This window comes from Salmo salar, chromosome ssa05, assembly GCF_905237065.1.
Source record: "Salmo salar chromosome ssa05, Ssal_v3.1, whole genome shotgun sequence".
In the NCBI taxonomy this organism is placed as follows: Eukaryota; Metazoa; Chordata; class Actinopteri; order Salmoniformes; family Salmonidae; genus Salmo; species Salmo salar.
In genome coordinates this window covers 81,885,777-81,908,206 of record NC_059446.1, presented here as the reverse complement: position 1 = coordinate 81,908,206, position 22,430 = coordinate 81,885,777, and the positions used below count along the sequence as shown (strand labels likewise).

Here is a 22,430-nt window from a genome sequence, read left to right as displayed (position 1 = left end):
TCTGACTCCCCTAAATAGATACATCAAAGGTAGCCTTAATGAGAATGCTGATAGGTTTATTAGAAGAGGGTTGGGCTAAAGGTTAGGGGTTAACTCAGGGGTTAAAGGTTACTACTACTCTGGCAGGGCTGTAACAAACGGTTTGGGTTTGCGGAGAATCCTCATCAGGTTCCTGGACATGTAATAAGGCTTCTGCATAGTTCCATCATTCCTCTCTAGGTCTTCCACTGTATGAGGGAGAAACACTGGAGTCACTCAACTACACCTTACTATACCTTACTATAGTATACCTTACTATATTATACTTTACTATACCTTACTACATTGTACCTTACTACATTATACCTTACTACATTATACCTTACTCTACTGTACCTTACTCTACTGTACCTTACTATATCGCACCTTACTATATTACACCTTACTATACCTTACTATACTATACTATACTATACCTTACTACACTGTACCTTACTACATTATACCTTACTATATTGTACTTTACTATACTGTACCTTACTACATTATACCTTACTCTACTGTACCTTACTCTACTGTACCTTACTCTACCTTACTATACTGTACTATACTGTACCTTACTATACTGTAGCATACTATAATGTACCTTACTATGTATTGTACCTTGCTATATTATACCTTGCTATATTATACCTTGCTATATTATACCTTACTATACTGTACCTTGCTATATTATACCTTACTATATCACACCTTATTATACCTTACTATACTGTACCTTACTATATTACACCTTACTATACTACACCGTACTATACCGTACCATACCGTACTATACTACACCTTACTATACTACACCTTACTATATCTTACAATATTACACCTTACTATACTGTACCTTACTATATTACACCTTACTATATTACACCTTACTATATTACACCTTACTATACTACACTGTACCATACTATACCGTACCATATTATACTGTACCATACTATACCGTGCCATACTATACCGTACCATACTATACCGTACCTTACTATACCGTACCTTACTATACTACACCTTACTATACTACACCTTACTATATCTTACAATATTACACCTTGCTACACTGTACCTTGCTATATCGTACCTTGATACGCTGTACCTTACTATACCTTACTATATTACACCTTACCACACTGTACCTTACTATATTGTACCTTACTATATTACGCCTCACTATATTATGCCTCACTATATTACACCTCACTATACCTATATTATACCTTACTACACTGTATCTTACTATACTACATTTTACTATATCACATCTTACTATACCTTACTATATTACACCTCACTATATTACGCCTCACTATATTACACCTCACTATACCTATATTATACCTTACTACACTGTATCTTACTATACTACATTTTACTATATCACATCTTACTATACCTTACTATATTACACCTCACTATATTACGCCTCACTATATTACACCTCACTATACCTATATTATACCTTACTACACTGTATCTTACTATACTACATTTTACTATATCACATCTTACTATACCTTACTATATTACACCTCACTATATTACGCCTCACTATATTACACCTCACTATACCTATATTATACCTTACTACACTGTATCTTACTATACTACATTTTACTATATCACATCTTACTATACCTCACTATATTACGCCTCACTATATTACGCCTCACTATATTACGCCTCACTATATTACGCCTCACTATATTACGCCTCACTATATTACACCTCACTATACCTATATTATACCTTACTACACTGTATCTTACTATACTACATTTTACTATATCACATCTTACTATACCTTACTATATTACGCCTCACTATATTACGCCTCACTATATTACGCCTCACTATATTACACCTCACTATACCTATATTATACCTTACTACACTGTATCTTACTATACTACATTTTACTATATCACATCTTACTATACCTCACTATATTACGCCTCACTATATTACGCCTCACTATAATACGCCTCACTATATTACGCCTCACTATATTACGTCTCACTATAATACGCCTCACTATAATACGCCTCAATATATTACGCCTCACTATAATACGCCTCACTATAATACGCCTCACTATTATATTACGCCTCACTATATTACGCCTCACTATAATACGCCTCACTATATTACGCCTATTACGCCTCACTATATTACGCCTCACTATATTACGCCTCACTATAATACGCCTCACTATAATACGCCTCACTATAATACGCCTCACTATATTACGCCTCACTATATTACGCCTCACTATAATACGCCTCACTATAATACGCCTCACTATAATACGCCTCACTATATTACGCCTCACTATATTACGCCTCACTATAATACGCCTCGCTATATTACGCCTCGCTATATTACGCCTCGCTATATTACGCCTCGCTATAATACGCCTCGCTATAATACGCCTCGCTATATTACGCCTCGCTATATTACGCCTCGCTATATTACGCCTCGCTATATTACGCCTCGCTATAATACGCCTCACTATAATACGCCTCACTATAATACGCCTCACTATATTACGCCTCACTATATTACGCCTCACTATATTACGCCTCACTATATTACGCCTCACTATAATACGCCTCACTATATTACGCCTCACTATATTACGCCTCACTATAATACGCCTCACTATATTACGCCTCACTATATTACGCCTCACTATATTACGCCTCACTATAATACGCCTCACTATAATACGCCTCACTATAATACGCCTCACTATATTACGCCTCACTATAATACGCCTCACTATAATACGCCTCACTATAATACGCCTCACTATATTACGCCTCACTATATTACGCCTCACTATAATACGCCTCACTATAATACGCCTCACTATATTACGCCTCGCTATATTACGCCTCGCTATATTACGCCTCGCTATAATACGCCTCGCTATATTACGCCTCGCTATAATACGCCTCGCTATAATACGCCTCGCTATATTACGCCTCGCTATATTACGCCTCGCTATATTACGCCTCGCTATAATACGCCTCGCTATATTACGCCTCGCTATATTACGCCTCGCTATATTACGCCTCGCTATATTACGCCTCGCTATAATACGCCTCGCTATAATACGCCTCGCTATATTACGCTCGCTATATTGCGCCTCGCCATACTGCGCCTCGCCATACTGCGCCTCGCCATACTGCGCCTCGCCATACTGCACCTCACTATACTGCACCTTACTATACTATACCTTGCTATACTATACCTTGCTATACTATACCTTACTATATTATACCTTACTATATTATACCTTATTATACCTTATTATATTATACCTTATTATATTATACCTTACTATATTATACCTTACTATATTATACCTTACTATATTATACCTTACTATATTATACCTTACTATATTATACCTTACTATATTATACCTTACTATATTATACCTTACTATATTATACCTTATTATATTATACCTTACTATATTATACCTTACTATATTATACCTTACTATATTATACCTTACTATATTATACCTTACTATATTATACTTTACTATATTATACCTTACTATATTATACCTTACTCTACTGTACCACAAGACCACCTTACCCTGTTGGAGGTATAGTGGTGTAGGTATTGGAGGGTTAGGTGGTGTTGTGGTGTTGGAGGGTTAGGTGGTGTTGGAGGGTTAGGTGGTGTTGTGGTGTTGGAGGGTTAGGTGGTGTTGTGGTGTTGTGGTGTTGGAGGGTTAGGTGGTGTTGTGGTGTTGGAGGGTTAGGTGGTGTTGTGGTGTTGGAGGGTTAGGTGGTGTTGGAGGGTTAGGTGGTGTTGTGGTGTTGGAGGGTTAGGTGGTGTTGTGGTGTTGGAGGGTTAGGTGGTGTTGGAGGGTTAGGTGGTGTTGTGGTGTTGGAGGGTTAGGTGGTGTTGTGGTGTTGGAGGGTTAGGTGGTGTTGTGGTGTTGGAGGGTTAGGTGGTGTTGGAGGGTTAGGTGGTGTTGGAGGGTTAGGTGGTGTTGTGGTGTTGGAGGGTTAGGTGGTGTTGGAGGGTTAGGTGGTGTTGTGGTGTTGGAGGGTTAGGTGGTGTTGGAGGGTTAGGTGGTGTTGTGGTGTTGGAGGGTTAGGTGGTGTTGTGGTGTTGGAGGGTTAGGTGGTGTTGTGGTGTTGGAGGGTTAGGTGGTGTTGTGGTGTTGGAGGGTTAGGTGGTGTTGTGGTGTTGGAGGGTTAGGTTGTGTTGTGGTGTTGGAGGGTTAGGTGGTGTTGTGGTGTTGTAGGGTTAGGTGGTGTTGTGGTGTTGGAGGGTTAGGTGGTGTTGTGGTGTTGGAGGGTTAGGTGGTGTTGTGGTGTTGGAGGGTTAGGTTGTGTTGTGGTGTTGGAGGGTTAGGTGGTGTTGTGGTGTTGTAGGGTTAGGTGGTGTTGGATGGTTAGGTGGTGTTGTTGGACGGTTAGGTGGTGTTGGAGGGTTAGGTGGTGTTGGAGGGTTAGGTGGTGTTGGAGGGTTAGGTGGTGTTGTGGTGTTGGAGGGTTAGGTGGTGTTGGAGGGTTAGGTGGTGTTGTGGTGTTGGAGGGTTAGGTGGTGTTGTGGTGTTGGAGGGTTAGGTGGTGTTGGTACTCACAGAAGCAGATAAACAGGGTGTCAATACACATGCTGTAGACACTGAAGAAGCCCTGAGCGATGAGGTAGGCTCCCGCCATCACTGTCTGCAGAGCAACATTACGACAACATAGCTGTATGACTTCTAACAGTACCAATCAATACAATGTTGACGATACATACAGTCAATGTAACTTTAAAAATAGACTGCAGTTAACAACATAGTCTACTGCATTAATAGTCTCATATCCGCCTCCTGAGTGACACAGTGGTCTAAGGCACTGCATCACAGTGCTAGCTGTGCCACTACAGATTCTGGGTTTGAGTCCTGGATCTGTTGCCGCTGGCCGTGACTGGGAGACCCATGGGGCGGTGCACAACTGGCCCAGTGTCATACGGACTAGGGGAGGGTTTGGCAGGGAGGGATGTCCTTGTTCCATCGTGCACTAGTGACTCGTGTGGCGTGCCGGGCGCAATGCACGCTGACACGGTTGCCAGGTGTACTGTGTTTCCTCTGACACATTGGTGCGGCTGGCTTCTGGGTTAAGTGGGCGTTGTGTCAAGAAGCAGTGTGGTTGGTTGGGTCGTGTTTCGAAGGACGCAGGGCTCTTGACCTTCGCCTCTCCTGAGTCCGTACGGGAGTTGCAGCGATGAGACAAGACTAACTACCAAATGGATACCACGAAAAATAAATCATCATCTCATATCAAAGGAGGTTTGCCAAAGTTCAACAGTGAAAGAAAGAAAATGAAAATCAGCCATTTTCAGGATCTAATTTCTAAATCCATTTCAAACCTGCATACAACGTCTAATGCAGGGTTTCCCAAACTTGGTCCTCGGGACCCCAAGGAGTTCACGTTTTGGTTTTTGACCTAGCATTACACCGCTAATTCAAATGATCAACTAATCATCAAGCTTTTATCATTTGAGTCAGCTGTGTAGTGTTCGGGTAAAAACCAAAACTTGCACCCTAGGGGTCCCGAGGACCGAGTTTGGGAAACGCTGGTCTAATGTGTTCATCGAAGATAGAATGTCAATAAAGGACTGGGAGTGTTGAGTGTTTGGTAACAACACTGTTGCATGGACGTACCAGGATGGGAACCCAGTAATAGTTGAGCATCTCGGCCTGGAACGTGTCGCCAGGCAGGCGGATTTGTCCAGAGAAGAAGAAGAAAGCCAACACACCTGATAAAACAGACAGGTCAGGATCATTATATCAGTCATACTTCCTTATGGAAGGAAAACAAGATGCTGATAATAAACAACTACTGAAGATAAAATGGCCAACACCATAGTTACAGTACTATGCCTTACACTATTTAATGTGTATGAAGATTCTTATAATATCAGAAGTCCAGTAGTTCATACACAATATATTTAACACAGTACTCATTTAGGATGAAATCCAGTCTGTTTGTGTTTATTATTTAACTAGGCAAGTCAGTTAAGAACAAATTCTTATTTACAATGACGGCCTACTCCGGCCAAACCCAGACAACACTGGGCCAATTACAAGGTGCCCTATGGGACTCCCAATCACAGCCAGATGTGACAGAGCCTGGATTTGAACGAGGTACTATAGTGACACCTCTTGCACTGAGATGCAGTGCCTTAGACCGCTGCACCACTCAGGAGTGATAGTAACAAATTTGGCATGACAAGGACTGGCAAGTAGAGGAATGTTGGCAGAAACAGACTGGATTTCAGGCTGCTATTCATACTTAAAGTTCAAACAAATGTGAGTTAATGTAAACTTCTCTTACCAACTAATGCCACCACTAGTAGTTTGCCAAAGAATATGAGCATGTCTGTCACTCTGTCCAGTAGCACCACCCTGTGGACAACAAGAGGATGACACATTAAATAATCTTGACAACCTGGAAGCATCTTACATAGAAACCAATATCAATGTCTTTGACTATATTGGAACAAAATAAAAAATAAAAATAAAAGAGAGAGCAGAAGATCGACCAACCAAATAAACCCAGTCTTACCTTCCGATGTTCCTCATCAACAGACTGTATGCATTTTTGGCTGACACACAGAAGCTCTCCCCGTAGATGGCGATCTATCAGCCATTCAGAATGATGCATTACTGACGAGTATGAACTGCATGTTCCTACACCAAGAATAAATGACCAACTGAGCTAGAAGAGGTGCCTGGATGCTAATGGCTGCTAAAAGGAATGCCAGACAGTGACAGACAGTCATGTGACTGACCATGATATAAGCGTTCCTGTTGAGGATCTTCAGGAAGTATTCCAGACACCAGAAGCAGCATCTGAGACAGTTTAACAGGAACCGACCACAGGCACTCTGAGAACCTGGAGACACATCACAACATGGGATTCCCTTTAGTCAATGACTGGGGAATCATACAGTCACATCAACAGGATGTTCCCTTTAGTCAATGACTGGGGAATCATACAGTCACATCAACAGGATGTTCCCTTTAGTCAATGACTGGGGAATCATACAGTCACATCAACAGGATGTTCCCTTTAGTCAATGACTGTTCTGCCTGCGGCTATGGAACCCTGACCTGTTCACCGGACGTGCTTGTTGCACCCTCGACAACTACTATGATTATTATTATTTGACCCTGCTGGTCATTTATGAACATTTTAACATCTTGACCATGTTCTGTTATAATATCCACCCGGCACAGCCAGAAGAGGACTGGCCACCCCTCATAGCCTGGTTCCTCTCTAGGTTTCTTCCTAGGTTTTTGGCCTTTCTAGGGAGTTTTTCCTAGGGAGTTTTTCCTAGCCACCGTGCTTCTTTCACATGCATTGCTTGCTGTTTGGGGTTTTAGGCTGGGTTTCTGTACAGCACTTTGAGATATCAGCTGATGTACGAAGGGCTATATAAATACATTTGATTTTAAATTTGATTTGATAAAACCACATCTATTTGTGCATACTAGTGGATGACAATGAAGCTGTGTGTGTGTGTGTGTGTGTGTGTGTGTGTGTGTGTGTGTGTGTGTGTGTGTGTGTGTGTGTGTGTGTGTGTGTGTGTGTGTGTGTGTGTGTGTGTGTGTGTGTGTGTGTGTGTGTGTGGCCTTACCCCTGGTCTTACGGTTCAGGTACTCCAGCACCAACCTGACTAGCTGGAAGCAGGTGAGGAGGACGGCTCCAAATGCCAGAGAGCCCACATGGTACCTTCCAGGAATGGAAGAAATAAACACATTTCATAATCAACTCCACATCAACACACAAGCAGAACCCAACGTCTGCTACTGAAATACACCACATTAGACGCAGTCTAAAAAGATATGACATGAAATATCTCTTCACACTGACCCATCATTATGCTTAGCTTATCTACTACAACTAGTGCCCTCATATTCAAGAGAGGTAAGCTTTGTGGTATTTTGGTATTTTATTAGGATCCCCATTAGCTGTTGCAAAAGCAGCAGCTACTCTTCCTGGGGTCCACACAAAACATGAAATATAAAACAGAATGACATAATACAGAACAGCAATAGACAAGAACAGCTCAAAGGCAGAACTACATACATTTTTTTAAAAGGCACATGTAGCCTATATATCAATACAGACACACAAACTATCTAGGTGAAATAGTGGAGAGGCGTTGTGCCGTGAGGTGTTGCTTTATCTGTTCTTTGAAACCAGGTTTACTGTTTATTTGAGCAATATGAGATGGAAGGAAGTTCCATTTAATAATGGCTCTATATAATACTGTATGCTTTCTTGAATTTGTTCTGGATTTGGGGACTGTGAAAAGACCCCTGGTAGCATGTCCGATGGGATAAGTGTGTGTGTCAGAGCTGTGTGGATTAAGGCACATTCCTATGTCCCCACCCACAGAAACCCTTAGTCCCTCATGTCTTACTGTAGAGTGCGTATGAAGCACTGGGACAGGGCGAAGGGTGAGATTTCTGCAGGCTTGCTGAAGGCCCAGTAGTATGAAGCGAAGGTCCCAGCCAGGGTACATTGGCCCAGGGCGATGACAAAGTTCACACACCACAGGAAGGCAAAGACGTTGAAGACCTGCAGGTAAACCAGGTTCTGCTGGAACAGGCCTGTGTCATCGTACCTGAAGAAGATGCAGCGCACCGACGGGCAGTATGGGTAGGCCGAGGAGTTGAAGGTCTGGGTAGGGAGAGGAGAGGACAGGAGAGGAGGAAAGAAATATGAGACAAGTGGGAGGCAGTGTTTCCCCTAGTTTACGTAATTTCAAGGTGGGTTGCAAACATGGGGTTCTGACAGAATAATTTGTCAATTGAAACCAATAGCAGCCAAGCCATCTACCTGTGGCTTGCAGGTCTCAGAGCCGTTGATGCGACTACACTGATCTACAGAGGGGTCGCTAAGAGACACCACTCTGTAGAGAGGGGCCCCTGATGTGACCAAGTATCTGTGGGGAGCCTCGAGTCAAGGACCCAACCAAACTAAAGGCAAAAACCAGGGGTTGGAAACAAAATGATTTTCAATCGTTTCGTTCTGAACAGAACCATAATTGTTTTTGTTTCCGTTCCGCTGTTCCGACCAGGAAACAAAAGTTCTGAATCGGTTTGAACCAAAGAAAAGTAATTGTTTATATCGTTCATTTCTGTTCCTTTTTAAACCTCTGAAATGTTTGTTTTTTTACATTTAGCTCGACTTTACATGACTTCACCAATCAGTGTGGATAGAGCAGCTTGCTATGGAGCAGACAAGCTATTTACATGACTTCACCAATCAGTGTGGATAGAGCAGCTTGCTATGGAGCAGACAAGCTATTTACATGACTTCACCAATCAGTGTGGATAGAGCAGCTTGCTATGGAGCAGACAACCTGTTTACATGACTTCACCAATCAGTGTGGATAGAGCAGCTTGCTATGGAGCGGACAACCTATTTACATGACTTCACAAATCATTGTAGATTGAGCAGCTTTGTATGAAGCGGACAAGCTATTAACATGACTTCACCAATCAGTGTGGATAGAGCAGCTTGCTATGGAGCGGACAAGCTATTTACATGACTTCACCAATCAGTGTGGATAGAGCAGCTTTCTATGGAGCGGACAAGCTATTTACATGACTTCACCAATCAGTGTGGATAGAGCAGCTTGCTATGGAGCGGACAAGCTATTTACATGACTTCACCAATCAGTGTGGATAGAGCAGCTTGCTATGGAGCGGGCAACCTATTTACATGCATTGGACAGACAAGTGTAGGGCGCGAGATGCGACTGAAATTTTGCGGGTGGGAGGAGAGTGAGAGAGGGTGGAGGAGGAGTCTTGGCTTGAGGCTTGGCTTGAAGCACTGGGCATCTTGCTGTTATGACATGCATTATCTGAATTAGGCCCACAGAATTGTACCTACGGAGGAACGGCTTCTATGAAGGAACTTTGAATGTCTTTGAACTTGAGAAGTTGGCTTAACGATGGACCACAAGCTTGGGTGTGCAGAGCAGCACCAGAATTAAAATGAATCCAATGTGAAATGTGTTAACAATAGTATCTGAAAAGGTTAATCCATTCCTCTGCGCTAAAAAGTCTCTCTCCCCAACTTCTGAATCACGCTTGTAACGTCAGAAGGCTACAATAGACTATACTTCGAAGGGGAGGGGCTACAGTAGACTATATTTTGAAGGCGGATGGGCTACAGTAGACTATACTTCGAAGGGGAGGGGCTACAGTAGACTATACTTCGAAGGGGGAGGGGCTACCGTAGACTATACTTCGAAGGGGAGGGGCTACAGTAGACTATACTTCGAAGGGGAGGGGCTACAGTAGACTATACTTCGAAGGGGAGGGGCTACAGTAGACTATACTTCGAAGGGGAGGGGGGAGGAGGAGGTAGCCTACACACTCACACACACACTGGTAAAGATTTTCAGTTGGCAGGCAGACACTGGAATACGTTTCTGAGTGACAGACACGCTTTGCATAGGCGCTTTGTTGCGTTTTTTTGTGGGACTGTAAAAAAATGCCTGGAACCTAAAAGAACGTTATTAACCGGTTCCCATGCTTTTAAAATAACGGTTCTGTTCCAGAACAGTATAGGTCTCTTTCGTTCCAGATTCTCTTTCTGTTCCTCTAAAAATGTTGTTCTTTTCTCATTTTCTGTTCTGTTCCAAACCCTGGCTAAAACACACATGACAAAATAAGCAGTAAAAATAACCGTTTAGCTTATGCATTAGAAAGCATTGAAAATGGAAACCCCATGTATGATGGGCCAAAGGATACAGGGAGGTCATTCCCCAGTAGGCCACACACACCACCAGCAGAACAAAGGTAAACAGAGGGTAGAGCAGGGTTGACATCAGGTAACCCACCACCCTGCAGACAGAACACACACATTACACCTCATTTCATAGAGGATAAAACACTAAGAAATACAATAAATCGAATCTGAGGCAATGTCCGACCTGCTGGACTCCTCCATGAGAGAAACAGCGACAGAGAGTCTCCTCCTGAGACAACTAAGCACCAGAATCAAAATGGACTCCCACACGCACAGGATGATCACTGATGAAAGAAAGAAAGTGTTTTTTTATTGAGCTGGCCAGGTTCTCCTTGTAAAAGAGGTCTTCTGACCTCAATGGGACATCCTGGATAAAAAGGTTAAATTAAATAAGTAGAAACATATGCCGATCTTTGACTAACGAGCACCAAAACAATATAGGCCCAATATACAACCCATAGACGTTACATAATGACCAAACTCACAGGAAGCAAGCCAGGTCTCTTTGACTACCGAGCACCAAAACAATATAGGACACAGGAGGCTGGTGGCACCTTCATTGGGGAGGATGGGATTGTGGTAATGGATGGAGCAGAATAAGTGGAATGTTATATAACACAGGGTTTCCATGTGCTTGATGCCATTCCATTGGCTCTGTTCCAGATACTATTATGAGCTGTCCTCCCCTCTCAGCCTCCACTGATATAGGCGCAATATACAACCCATAGACAGTACATAATGACCAAACTCACAGAAAGCAAGCCAGGTCTCTTTGACTTGAAGGTAGACTGAGATATTTGTATTGAAGCTTAGATCACCGAACTTCAATTTAGAAGTGCTGAAATGGTAGTATTCTGAGTAGCAGTGCCATATTCCTGGGGAGGAGAATAACCCATTACGCAAATTCAGTCATAATTCTAGATTTAACAGAAAACCAAATAAGGCTAGTATGTGAGTGTAAAATAGTGATCGCTAGATACAAAATATTGGAAAGTCAAAATAGTAAGCAAAGCATTTTGGCCCTTGTCTTTCTTGCAGGCAGGCAGGCAGGCAGGCAGGCAGGCAGACAGACAGACAGACAGACAGACAGACAGACAGACAGACAGACAGACAGACCACTTTATCCCTACATATAATCCACATAATCTAGTCCAGGCCAGGCTGTAGGGCTGTATGAGCCAGACTTACCGTAGCCTCCCACCACCAGAAGTCCCACCATGAGAATCCAGACCAGGACAATGGCCAGGTACCTCAGCAGCAACAGGAACACCACACTGACTAGCAGAGCCAGCATCAGACCACTGCAAACACAGCACGCAGCAAACTGTTGGAGAGCAGCTGAGGCATGGTATGGGCATGCTAAACACTCTGACTGACTGGCTTTAGTGTTGGTTGGTTGACAAGCAACTGTCCAGAGCAACCACCAGACCACTACAAACAAGGAGACATCCAATGTCTATACTGACATACCCCTTCTAATACATGGTCAACACATTGGTCAACACGGTCAACACATACTAAGTGGTAGGATAATGAGACAGCTCAGGCACGGTCAACACATTCTAAGTGGTAGGATAATGTGGATATTGGAACAGAGACAGCTCAGGCATGGTATAGGCATACAGTGTAAAACACCAGTGGACTAGTTGGTGCTGGTAGACTGACAAGATTTAGTGTTGGTTGGTTAACTAGCGTTAGTACCGGTTGGCTGTTGCCGGTTGACACGGCCGGTAGCCTAGCGGTTAAGAGCCGACTAGGGGAAAATCTGCCGCTGTTCCCTTGAGCATGACACTTAACCCTAATTGCTCCTGTAAGTCACTCTGGATAAGTGTCTGCTAAATGATTCAAATGTACAAATGTTGACAAGCATTTGTATTGGTTAGTTGAAAAGCAATTGCCAGGCTAATAGGTTGGCTGTGAACAAGACACTCTGGTGAATCAGTAAGGATATAGACACTATGGTGGATCAGTGAGGATATAGACACTATGGTGGATCAGTGAGGATATAGACACTATGGTGGATCAGTAAGGATATAGACACTATGGTGGATCAGTGAGGATATAGACGCTCTGGTGGATCAGTAAGGATATAGACACTATGGTGGATCAGTAAGGATATAGACACTATGGTGGATCAGTGAGGATATAGACACTATGGTGGATCAGTGAGGATATAGACACTATGGTGGATCAGTGAGGATATAGACACTATGGTGGATCAGTAAGGATATAGACACTATGGTGGATCAGTAAGGATATAGACACTATGGTGGATCAGTGAGGATATAGACACTATGGTGGATCAGTAAGGATATAGACACTATGGTGGAAAGGTGAGGATATAGACACTCTGGTGGATCAGTGAGGATATAGACACTATGGTGGATCAGTAAGGATATAGACACTATGGTGGATCAGTAAGGATATAGACACTATGGTGGATCAGTAAGGATATAGACACTATGGTGGAACAGTAAGGATATAGACAATATGGTGGATCAGTAAGGATACAGACACTCTGGTGGATCAGTGAGGATATAGACACTATGGTGGATCAGTAAGGATATAGACACTATGGTGGATCAGTGAGGATATAGACACTATGGTGGATCAGTAAGGATATAGACACTATGGTGGATCAGTAAGGATATAGACACTATGGTGGATCAGTAAGGATATAGACACTATGGTGGATCAGTAAGGATATAGACACTATGGTGGATCAGTAAGGATATAGACACTATGGTGGATCAGTGAGGATATATACACTATGGTGGAAAGGTGAGGATATAGACACTCTGGTGGATCAGTGAGGATATAGACACTATGGTGGATCAGTAAGGATATAGACACTATGGTGGATCAGTAAGGATATAGACACTATGGTGGATCAGTAAGGATATAGACACTATGGTGGATCAGTAAGGATATAGACAATATGGTGGATCAGTAAGGATACAGACACTCTGGTGGATCAGTGAGGATATAGACACTATGGTGGATCAGTAAGGATATAGACACTATGGTGGATCAGTGAGGATATAGACACTATGGTGGATCAGTAAGGATATAGACACTATGGTGGATCAGTGAGGATATGGACACTATGGTGGATCAGTAAGGATATAGACACTATGGTGGATCAGTGAGGATATAGACACTCTGGTGGATCAGTAAGGATATGGACACTATGGTGGATCAGTAAGGATATAGACACTATGGTGGATCAGTAAGGATATAGACACTATGGTGGATCAGTAAGGATATAGACACTATGGTGGATCAGTGAGGATATAGACGCTCTGGTGGATCAGTAAGGATATAGACACTATGGTGGATCAGTAAGGATATAGACACTATGGTGGATCAGTAAGGATATAGACACTATGGTGGATCAGTAAGGATATAGACACTATGGTGGATCAGTAAGGATATAGACACTATGGTGGATCAGTGAGGATATAGACACTCTGGTGGATCAGTGAGGATATAGACACTATGGTGGATCAGTAAGGATATAGACACTATGGTGGATCAGTAAGGATATAGACACTATGGTGGATCAGTAAGGATATAGACACTATGGTGGATCAGTAAGGATACAGACACTATGGTGGATCAGTAAGGATATAGACAATATGGTGGATCAGTAAGGATACAGACACTCTGGTGGATCAGTGAGGATATAGACACTCTGGTGGATCAGTGAGGATATAGACGCTATGGTGGATCAGTAAGGATATAGACACTATGGTGGATCAGTAAGGATATAGACACTATGGTGGATCAGTGAGGATATAGACACTCTGGTGGATCAGTGAGGATATAGACGCTATGGTGGATCAGTGAGGATATAGACACTATGGTGAATCAGTGAGGATATAGACACTATGGTGGATCAGTGAGGATATAGACACTATGGTGGATCAGTGAGGATATAGACACTATGGTGGATCAGTGAGGATATAGACACTATGGTGGATCAGTAAGGATATAGACGCTATGGTGGATCAGTGAGGATATAGACACTCAGGTGGATCAGTAAGGATATAGACACTATGGTGGATCAGTAAGGATATGGACACTATGGTGGATCAGTAAGGATATAGACACTATGGTGGATCAGTAAGGATATAGACACTCGGGTGGATCAGTAAGGATATAGACACTATGGTGGATCAGTAAGGATATGGACACTATGGTGGATCCGTGAGGATATAGACACTCTGGTGGATCAGTAAGGATATTGACACTATGGTGGATCAGTAAGGATATGGACACTATGGTGGATCAGTGAGGATATAGACACGCGGGTGGATCAGTAAGGATATAGACACTATGGTGGATCAGTAAGGATATGGACACTATGGTGGATCAGTAAGGATATAGACACTATGGTGGATCAGTGAGGATATAGACACTATGGTGGATCAGTAAGGATATGGACACTATGGTGGATCAGTAAGGATATAGACACTGGTGGATCAGTAAGGATATAGACACTATGGTGGATCAGTAAGGATATAGACACTATGGTGGATCAGTAAGGATATGGACACTATGGTGGATCAGTAAGGATATAGACACTATGGTGGATCAGTAAGGATATAGACACTATGGTGGATCAGTAAGGATATAGACACTATGGTGGATCAGTAAGGATATGGACACTATGGTGGATCAGTAAGGATATAGACACTATGGTGGATCAGTGAGGATATAGACACTCTGGTGGATCAGTAAGGATATAGACACTATGGTGGATCAGTAAGGATATAGACACTATGGTGGATCAGTAAGGATATAGACACTATGGTGGATCAGGAAGGATATAGACACTCTGGTGGATCAGTGAGGATATGGACACTATGGTGGATCAGTAAGGATATAGACACTATGGTGGATCAGTGAGGATATAGACACTCTGGTGGATCAGTAAGGATATAGACACTATGGTGGATCAGTAAGGATATGGACACTATGGTGGATCAGTGAGGATATAGACACTCGGGTGGATCAGTAAGGATATAGACACTATGGTGGATCAGTGAGGATATAGACACTATGGTGGATCAGTGAGGATATAGACACTCGGGTGGATCAGTAAGGATATAGACACTATGGTGGATCAGTAAGGATATGGACACTATGGTGGATCAGTAAGGATATAGACACTATGGTGGATCAGTGAGGATATAGACACTATGGTGGATCAGTGAGGATATAGACACTATGGTGGATCAGTAAGGATATAGACACTATGGTGGATCAGTGAGGATATAGACGCTATGGTGGATCAGTAAGGATATAGACACTATGGTGGATCAGTAAGGATATGGACACTATGGTGGATCAGTAAGGATATAGACACTATGGTGGATCAGTAAGGATATAGACACTATGGTGGATCAGTGAGGATATAGACACTATGGTGGACCAGTAAGGATATGGACACTATGGTGGATCAGTAAGGATATAGACACTATGGTGGATCAGTAAGGATATAGACACTATGGTGGATCAGTAAGGATATAGACACTATGGTGGATCAGTAAGGATATAGACACTATGGTGGATCAGTGAGGATATAGACACTATGGTGGATCAGTGAGGATATAGACACTATGGTGGATCAGTAAGGATATAGACACTATGGTGGATCAGTAAGGATATGGACACTATGGTGGATCAGTGAGGATATAGACACTCGGGTGGATCAGTAAGGATATAGACACTATGGTGGATCAGTGAGGATAGACACTATGGTGGATCAGTGAGGATATAGACACTCGGGTGGATCAGTAAGGATATAGACACTATGGTGGATCAGTAAGGATATGGACACTATGGTGGATCAGTAAGGATATAGACACTATGGTGGATCAGTGAGGATATAGACACTATGGTGGATCAGTGAGGATATAGACACTATGGTGGATCAGTGAGGATATAGACACTATGGTGGATCAGTGAGGATATAGACACTATGGTGGATCAGTAAGGATATAGACACTATGGTGGATCAGTAAGGATATGGACACTATGGTGGATCAGTAAGGATATAGACACTATGGTGGATCAGTAAGGATATAGACACTATGGTGGATCAGTAAGGATATAGACACTATGGTGGATCAGTGAGGATATAGACACTATGGTGGACCAGTAAGGATATGGACACTATGGTGGATCAGTAAGGATATAGACACTATGGTGGATCAGTGAGGATATAGACACTATGGTGGATCAGTAAGGATATAGACACTATGGTGGATCAGTAAGGATATAGACACTATGGTGGATCAGTGAGGATATAGACACTATGGTGGACCAGTAAGGATATGGACACTATGGTGGATCAGTAAGGATATAGACACTCTGGTGGATCAGTAAGGATATGGACACTATGGTGGATCAGTAAGGATATAGACACTATGGTGGATCAGTAAGGATATAGACACTATGGTGGATCAGTGAGGATATAGACACTATGGTGGATCAGTGAGGATATAGACACTATGGTGGATCAGTAAGGATATAGACACTATGGTGGATCAGTAAGGATATGGACACTATGGTGGATCAGTAAGGACATGGACACTATGGTGGATCAGTAAGGATATGGACACTATGGTGGATCAGTGAGGATATAGACACTATGGTGGATCAGTGAGGATATGGACACTATGGTGGATCAGTAAGGATATGGACACTATGGTGGATCAGTGAGGATATAGACACTATGGTGGATCAGTGAGGATATGGACACTATGGTGGATCAGTAAGGATATGGACACTATGGTGGATCAGTAAGGATATGGACACTATGGTGGATCAGTAAGGATATGGACACTATGGTGGATCAGTAAGGATATGGACACTATGGTGGATCAGTAAGGATGTTGTGTATTTGTATTTATTATGGATCCACATTAGTTCCTGCCAAGGCAGCAGCTACTCTTCCTGGGTTCCAGCAAAAATTAAGGCAGTAACATACCATTTTTAAACATTCAAATAGATTTTAGAACAGATTTCACAATACATGAATTGTGTACCCTCAGACCACTACTCAACTACAGTACAACACAATCCAGATATACATGTGTGTATAGTGTGTATGTTATGTGTGTTTGTATGTGTGTGGTTGTACCTGTGTGTGTGACTCTTCACTGTCCTTGCTGTTACATAAGGTGTATTTTGATCTGTTTTTTAAAATCAGATTGTACTGCTTGCGTGAGTTCCTTGATGTGGAATAGAGTTCCATGTAACCATGGCTCTATGTAGTACCGTGGCTCTATGTAGTACCAGGGCTCTATATAGTACCAAGGCTCTATGTAGTACCAGGGCTCTATGTAGTACCGTGGCTCTATGTAGTACTATGGCTCTATGTAGTACCAGGGCTCTATATAGTACCAGGGCTCTATGTAGTACCAGGGCTCTATGTAGTACCATGGCTCTATATAGTACTGTGGCTCTATGTAGTACTGTGGCTCTATGTAGTACCGTGGCTCTATGTAGTACCATGGCTCTATATAGTACCATGGCTCTATGTAGTACCGTGGCTCTATGTAGTACCGTGGCTCTATGTAGTACCATGGCTCTATGTAGTACTATGGCTCTATATAGTACCATGGCTCTATGTAGTACCAGGGCTCTATGTAGTACCATGGCTCTATGTAGTACTATGGCTCTATATAGTACCATGGCTCTATATAGTACCAGGGCTCTATGTAGTACCAGGGCTCTATGTAGTACCAGTGTTCTATGTAGACCCAGGGCTCTATGTAGTACCATGGCTCTATGTAGTACCATGGCTCTATGTAGTACCAGGGCTCTATGTAGTACCAGTGTTCTATGTAGTACCAGGGCTCTATGTAGTACTATGGCTCTATGTAGTACTATGGCTCTATATAGTACCATGGCTCTATATAGTACCAGGGCTCTATGTAGTACCAGGGCTCTATGTAGTACCAGTGTTCTATGTAGAACCAGGGCTCTATGTAGTACCATGGCTCTATGTAGTACCATGGCTCTATGTAGTACCAGGGCTCTATGTAGTACCAGTGTTCTATGTAGTACCAGGGCTCTATGTAGTACTATGGCTCTATGTAGTACTATGGCTCTATGTAGTACTGTGCGCCCACTGTGAGATAGTTGGAAGCTCAGACTTACAGTAAGATCCAGTACCAGGAGGAGGCAAAGTCCTCAAAGATCCTCACTCCTATGGCCTTTCTGTTGAAGCCTGATATCAGTGAGCTGGAATAATGGAAAGATATAGTAGGTTAGGGGACAGTGATGATCTGTTTAGCTATACATAGGCTCTGTCCAAAATGGCACCCTATTCCCTATGGGCCCTGGTCAAAAGTAGTGTACTACAAAGGGAATAGTGCCATTTGGGACACATCCATATAGTATCCACAGGAGAATGTTAGTTCAATGGATGAATGATAACCCCATGGCGCCTCTGATGCTGTTGACTGTCTCGTTGACGGAGGCCATTCCGGGCAGAGTGAAGTTGGAAGGAGCACTGTTGAGAGCATGTAGACTGGGCAAACACCTCCCCAGAGCTGTAGTGATTCAAACGGCAACATAGGGAAGGGTAGAGAGAGGAAAAGGTTCAGAGTGGATTCACCTCAGTTTCCTGCTGTTTCACTTCATCCTCTGTACCATGATTATGTAGACATTCTTTTTATTTTATTTAACCTTTATTTAACTATTCTTTAATGTAGACATTAACAGTCCTGTCAGTAGATGTGAGGATGGATGCCATGTTAAACTACTTCACCTGATTTACTTGGAACAAGGAAGGACGGACAAAGTTCTGCATCAAGGATCTCTTGGACAGTCTGAAAGAGAGTACAGGACCAAACAGGACTAGAAGGATGGCCAATATACAGAAGCATTGTATAACAGACACACTCATGTAGAAACAACATCTGTTTCTAATCAATGTCTCAAATTAAAATGTTTTCCAATCAACCAAGCCCTTTAACTCAGAATGAAACACAGACCTAGGCTACACTGTAATGTAGCTATGCTTGACAGAATGCTTGGGACTAATGGTCCCACACACCCAGTTCCAGTCTCTATAAGCACATTGATAACAGTGTAAAATGCCCTGTACCCAGGTGGTGGTAGTCAGGTTGAGGCTGTGGTCACAGTACTGCTGATGGAAGAAGTCTTTGGGATTGGCGTCGGGGTCGTAGGCAGCAGCAGACAGCATCCAGAAGTGAGACGGACACTTAGGGACACACACCTGCAGAGGAAGGGGCAGAGAGATGGGAGGCACCAGACATTAGTGTACGGCAAACCTTGATTTCCCGCAGTCTCACATTTGACTTATCACAAGTAAGGAAAGTGTGAGTGAAACCACAAAGAGAGAAAGGGAGTCAAATCTCAACTGAAACCCTAGTCCCCAAATGACGTGGCCCCAAACTGTTGACTATTACATTAGATAGTATGTTGTACCCTATGCATTATGTCCTATCTGTTATGTCATATGTCATTCGTGACTCTGGTCAAATGGACGGGGACAGGTAGGATGTGATTGTACAGATACAGTTGGTCTGACCTGTGTGGTGGGACACTGTACGCCTGCGAGCGCTGCTGCCATCACCTTGGTGGTCGTGGCACACTTCAGTATGTCCACATAGATCATCCTGGGCTGGTCTCTGACAAGACAGAGTTAAAAACAAAGACTGAGTTGTCTCACATGATCTCTTTCAGACACTCAATGAGTTAGCATACTAGGTAGACATACAGCAACATAGGACCTATAGCTAGGTAGACAACATAGGACCTATAGCTAGGTAGACATAACATAGGACCTATAGCTAGGTAGACATAACATAGGACCTATAGCTAGGCTACTCACCTATTCATCCCCACTCCACAGAACATTCCGGTGGAGTTCCTGGGGAAGAGAACATGGCGAGGGTCTCCAAACAACCAGGCTGATGGAGGGAGAGAGAAAGGACCAGAGGAAATCATATCACACACTTCCATGACAGGGGTTTAATTTTGAGTTCCTGTGAACTTTCACAGTGGTTCGGTCGATGTAGCTAGGCCTACTGTGATGTACACTAAAAAGATGGCCGAACAGTATACAGGGGAATCGTCTCTCTCATTGTCATGTTGACATTGACAATCAGATAGTGACTTTTTAGATGAGCAAGATATAAAACAGATATCATATGATGACAGTATTGTCATCTTCAAACGATGATGAAGACGTCCCTACCCAGAACTCCCATGACCATGTAACCAGCTATGACAGCCAAGAACAGTATGCAGCAGATCAGATCTGTGCAGCTCCTGAAACGACACAAAGAAATTAAATCAGCTGATTCATATGCTTGAACAAGGTGGACTTCATCCACATGACAGCTAGCTAGCATGTCCGCATTCAAAAGAGTTGTACACAAATCTAAGATGTAATGTGAGTGTGATTTTGTATGTGTGCTTCTGCATATGCTGTGATTTTAGCTGAGCTTTTTATCTATGCTAATAAAAAATAAAAACGGTATGTATATGTCCCAAATTTCAACCTATACAGACCCTCGACAAAGTTACTGCCCTAGCGTAGGGAATAGGTTGCTATTTGGGATGCAGTCAGTAAATAGGCCAAATGGAAATCGAGATTGAATGAAAGCAAACAACCAATGATGAGCCTGCACAAACCTTTTTCGTACTGGTCCACTAAAGAATGGATCATAGGGAGCGGCATAGCCTAAAATAAAAGAGGACAAATTAAGCACACAGGGTTCTTTCAGACAGAAAATTGTTCAAAGGACTTTTGCAGCAACTTTTCACTGTTGATGTAGGTCTACTGTAACTGCAAAAACGAGAAGACCAACAACATCGGCTTTGATTTGACAAAAGTATTTCACATATTGACAGGGGTGTAAAGTACTTATGTAAAAAACAAGAACATGGTGCAATATGGTTTGCTTAACACAAGGAATTTTAAAAGTATGGTATTTTACTCAAGTATGACAGTTGAGTACTTTTTCCAACACTGAATATTGATTAGTGAATGACTATACTGAAATTGTTGAGATGGTTGGAATAACTTACCGTTCACTGCCGCCCTTTTACTGGTTCCTTTAATTTTCATGACCTGGCGCCGAAGAAACGGACCGTTTGACTGGAAATGGTCGCGCACGGGTTTACGTTCAAGGCCCAGTTTAGCTTTGTTCAATCCGAACATCTGGACGTCTTTCCCGGTTGATAAACGGTGACGTCATATAGGTACCTGTACAACCGTAGCCAACAGCGCGACCCTGTCATTATGACATACATTTTGGAATGTTGCTGTATGATCGGTAGGCAAACAGTTGAACTCGTGGCCCCATTCAAACATGTAGCCTCCTCCTGCTATGCTGATTTAATTCAATTAATCAATCAATGAGCAGGCTGAAGAAAAAAAAATCGAATAAATGTAATATGGGAGAATAGTAGGATATTCTTTACAGTCATGGAATTTATATAACATCCTTTTGGTGGGAAATGCCATAATTTTCTGCATGGTTTATTTCAGTTCTTTAATTTTTCACTTCATACAGTCTTGTGTTTGTTGGCTAGTTTATAAAACATACGATTTAA

The 22,430-nt window shown here is 42.6% G+C and overlaps 1 protein-coding gene across 1 annotated transcript; it reads right to left on the bottom strand.

Moving 5' to 3' along the window:
- Window positions 1-50: 50 nt before the first annotated feature.
- LOC106573444 (choline transporter-like protein 4) lies at window positions 51-22,037 on the bottom strand. Its single transcript, XM_045719141.1, has 22 exons — window positions 21,903-22,037; window positions 21,507-21,555; window positions 21,067-21,140; window positions 20,701-20,779; window positions 20,398-20,497; window positions 19,951-20,082; window positions 19,612-19,672; window positions 19,279-19,393; window positions 18,999-19,082; window positions 12,015-12,127; window positions 11,579-11,701; window positions 11,011-11,110; window positions 10,829-10,921; window positions 8,904-9,009; window positions 8,485-8,744; window positions 7,696-7,790; window positions 6,847-6,950; window positions 6,621-6,694; window positions 6,390-6,460; window positions 5,717-5,811; window positions 4,649-4,733; window positions 51-227 (listed from the first exon to the last, which is right to left on the bottom strand). The coding sequence occupies exons 1-22, from the start codon at window positions 22,033-22,035 to the stop codon at window positions 115-117; spliced, it is 2,259 nt and encodes a 752-aa protein (XP_045575097.1). The 5' UTR covers window positions 22,036-22,037; the 3' UTR covers window positions 51-114.
- Between the last annotated feature and the right edge of the window lie 393 nt (window positions 22,038-22,430).

Bases quoted from the DNA above. Each gene is read 5' to 3' on its own strand.
- LOC106573444 (XM_045719141.1), bottom strand. From the start codon at position 22,035: ATGTTCGGATTGAACAAAGCTAAACTGGGCCTTGAACGTAAACCCGTG. The intron at 19,083-19,278 runs GTTATCATTCAT...CCATTATTCCAG, and splicing joins AGCATCAGAGGCGCCATGGG to CTCACTGATATCAGGCTTCA. The intron at 6,461-6,620 runs GTAAGACTGGGT...TGTTGTCCACAG, and splicing joins TTGATGAGGAACATCGGAAG to GGTGGTGCTACTGGACAGAG.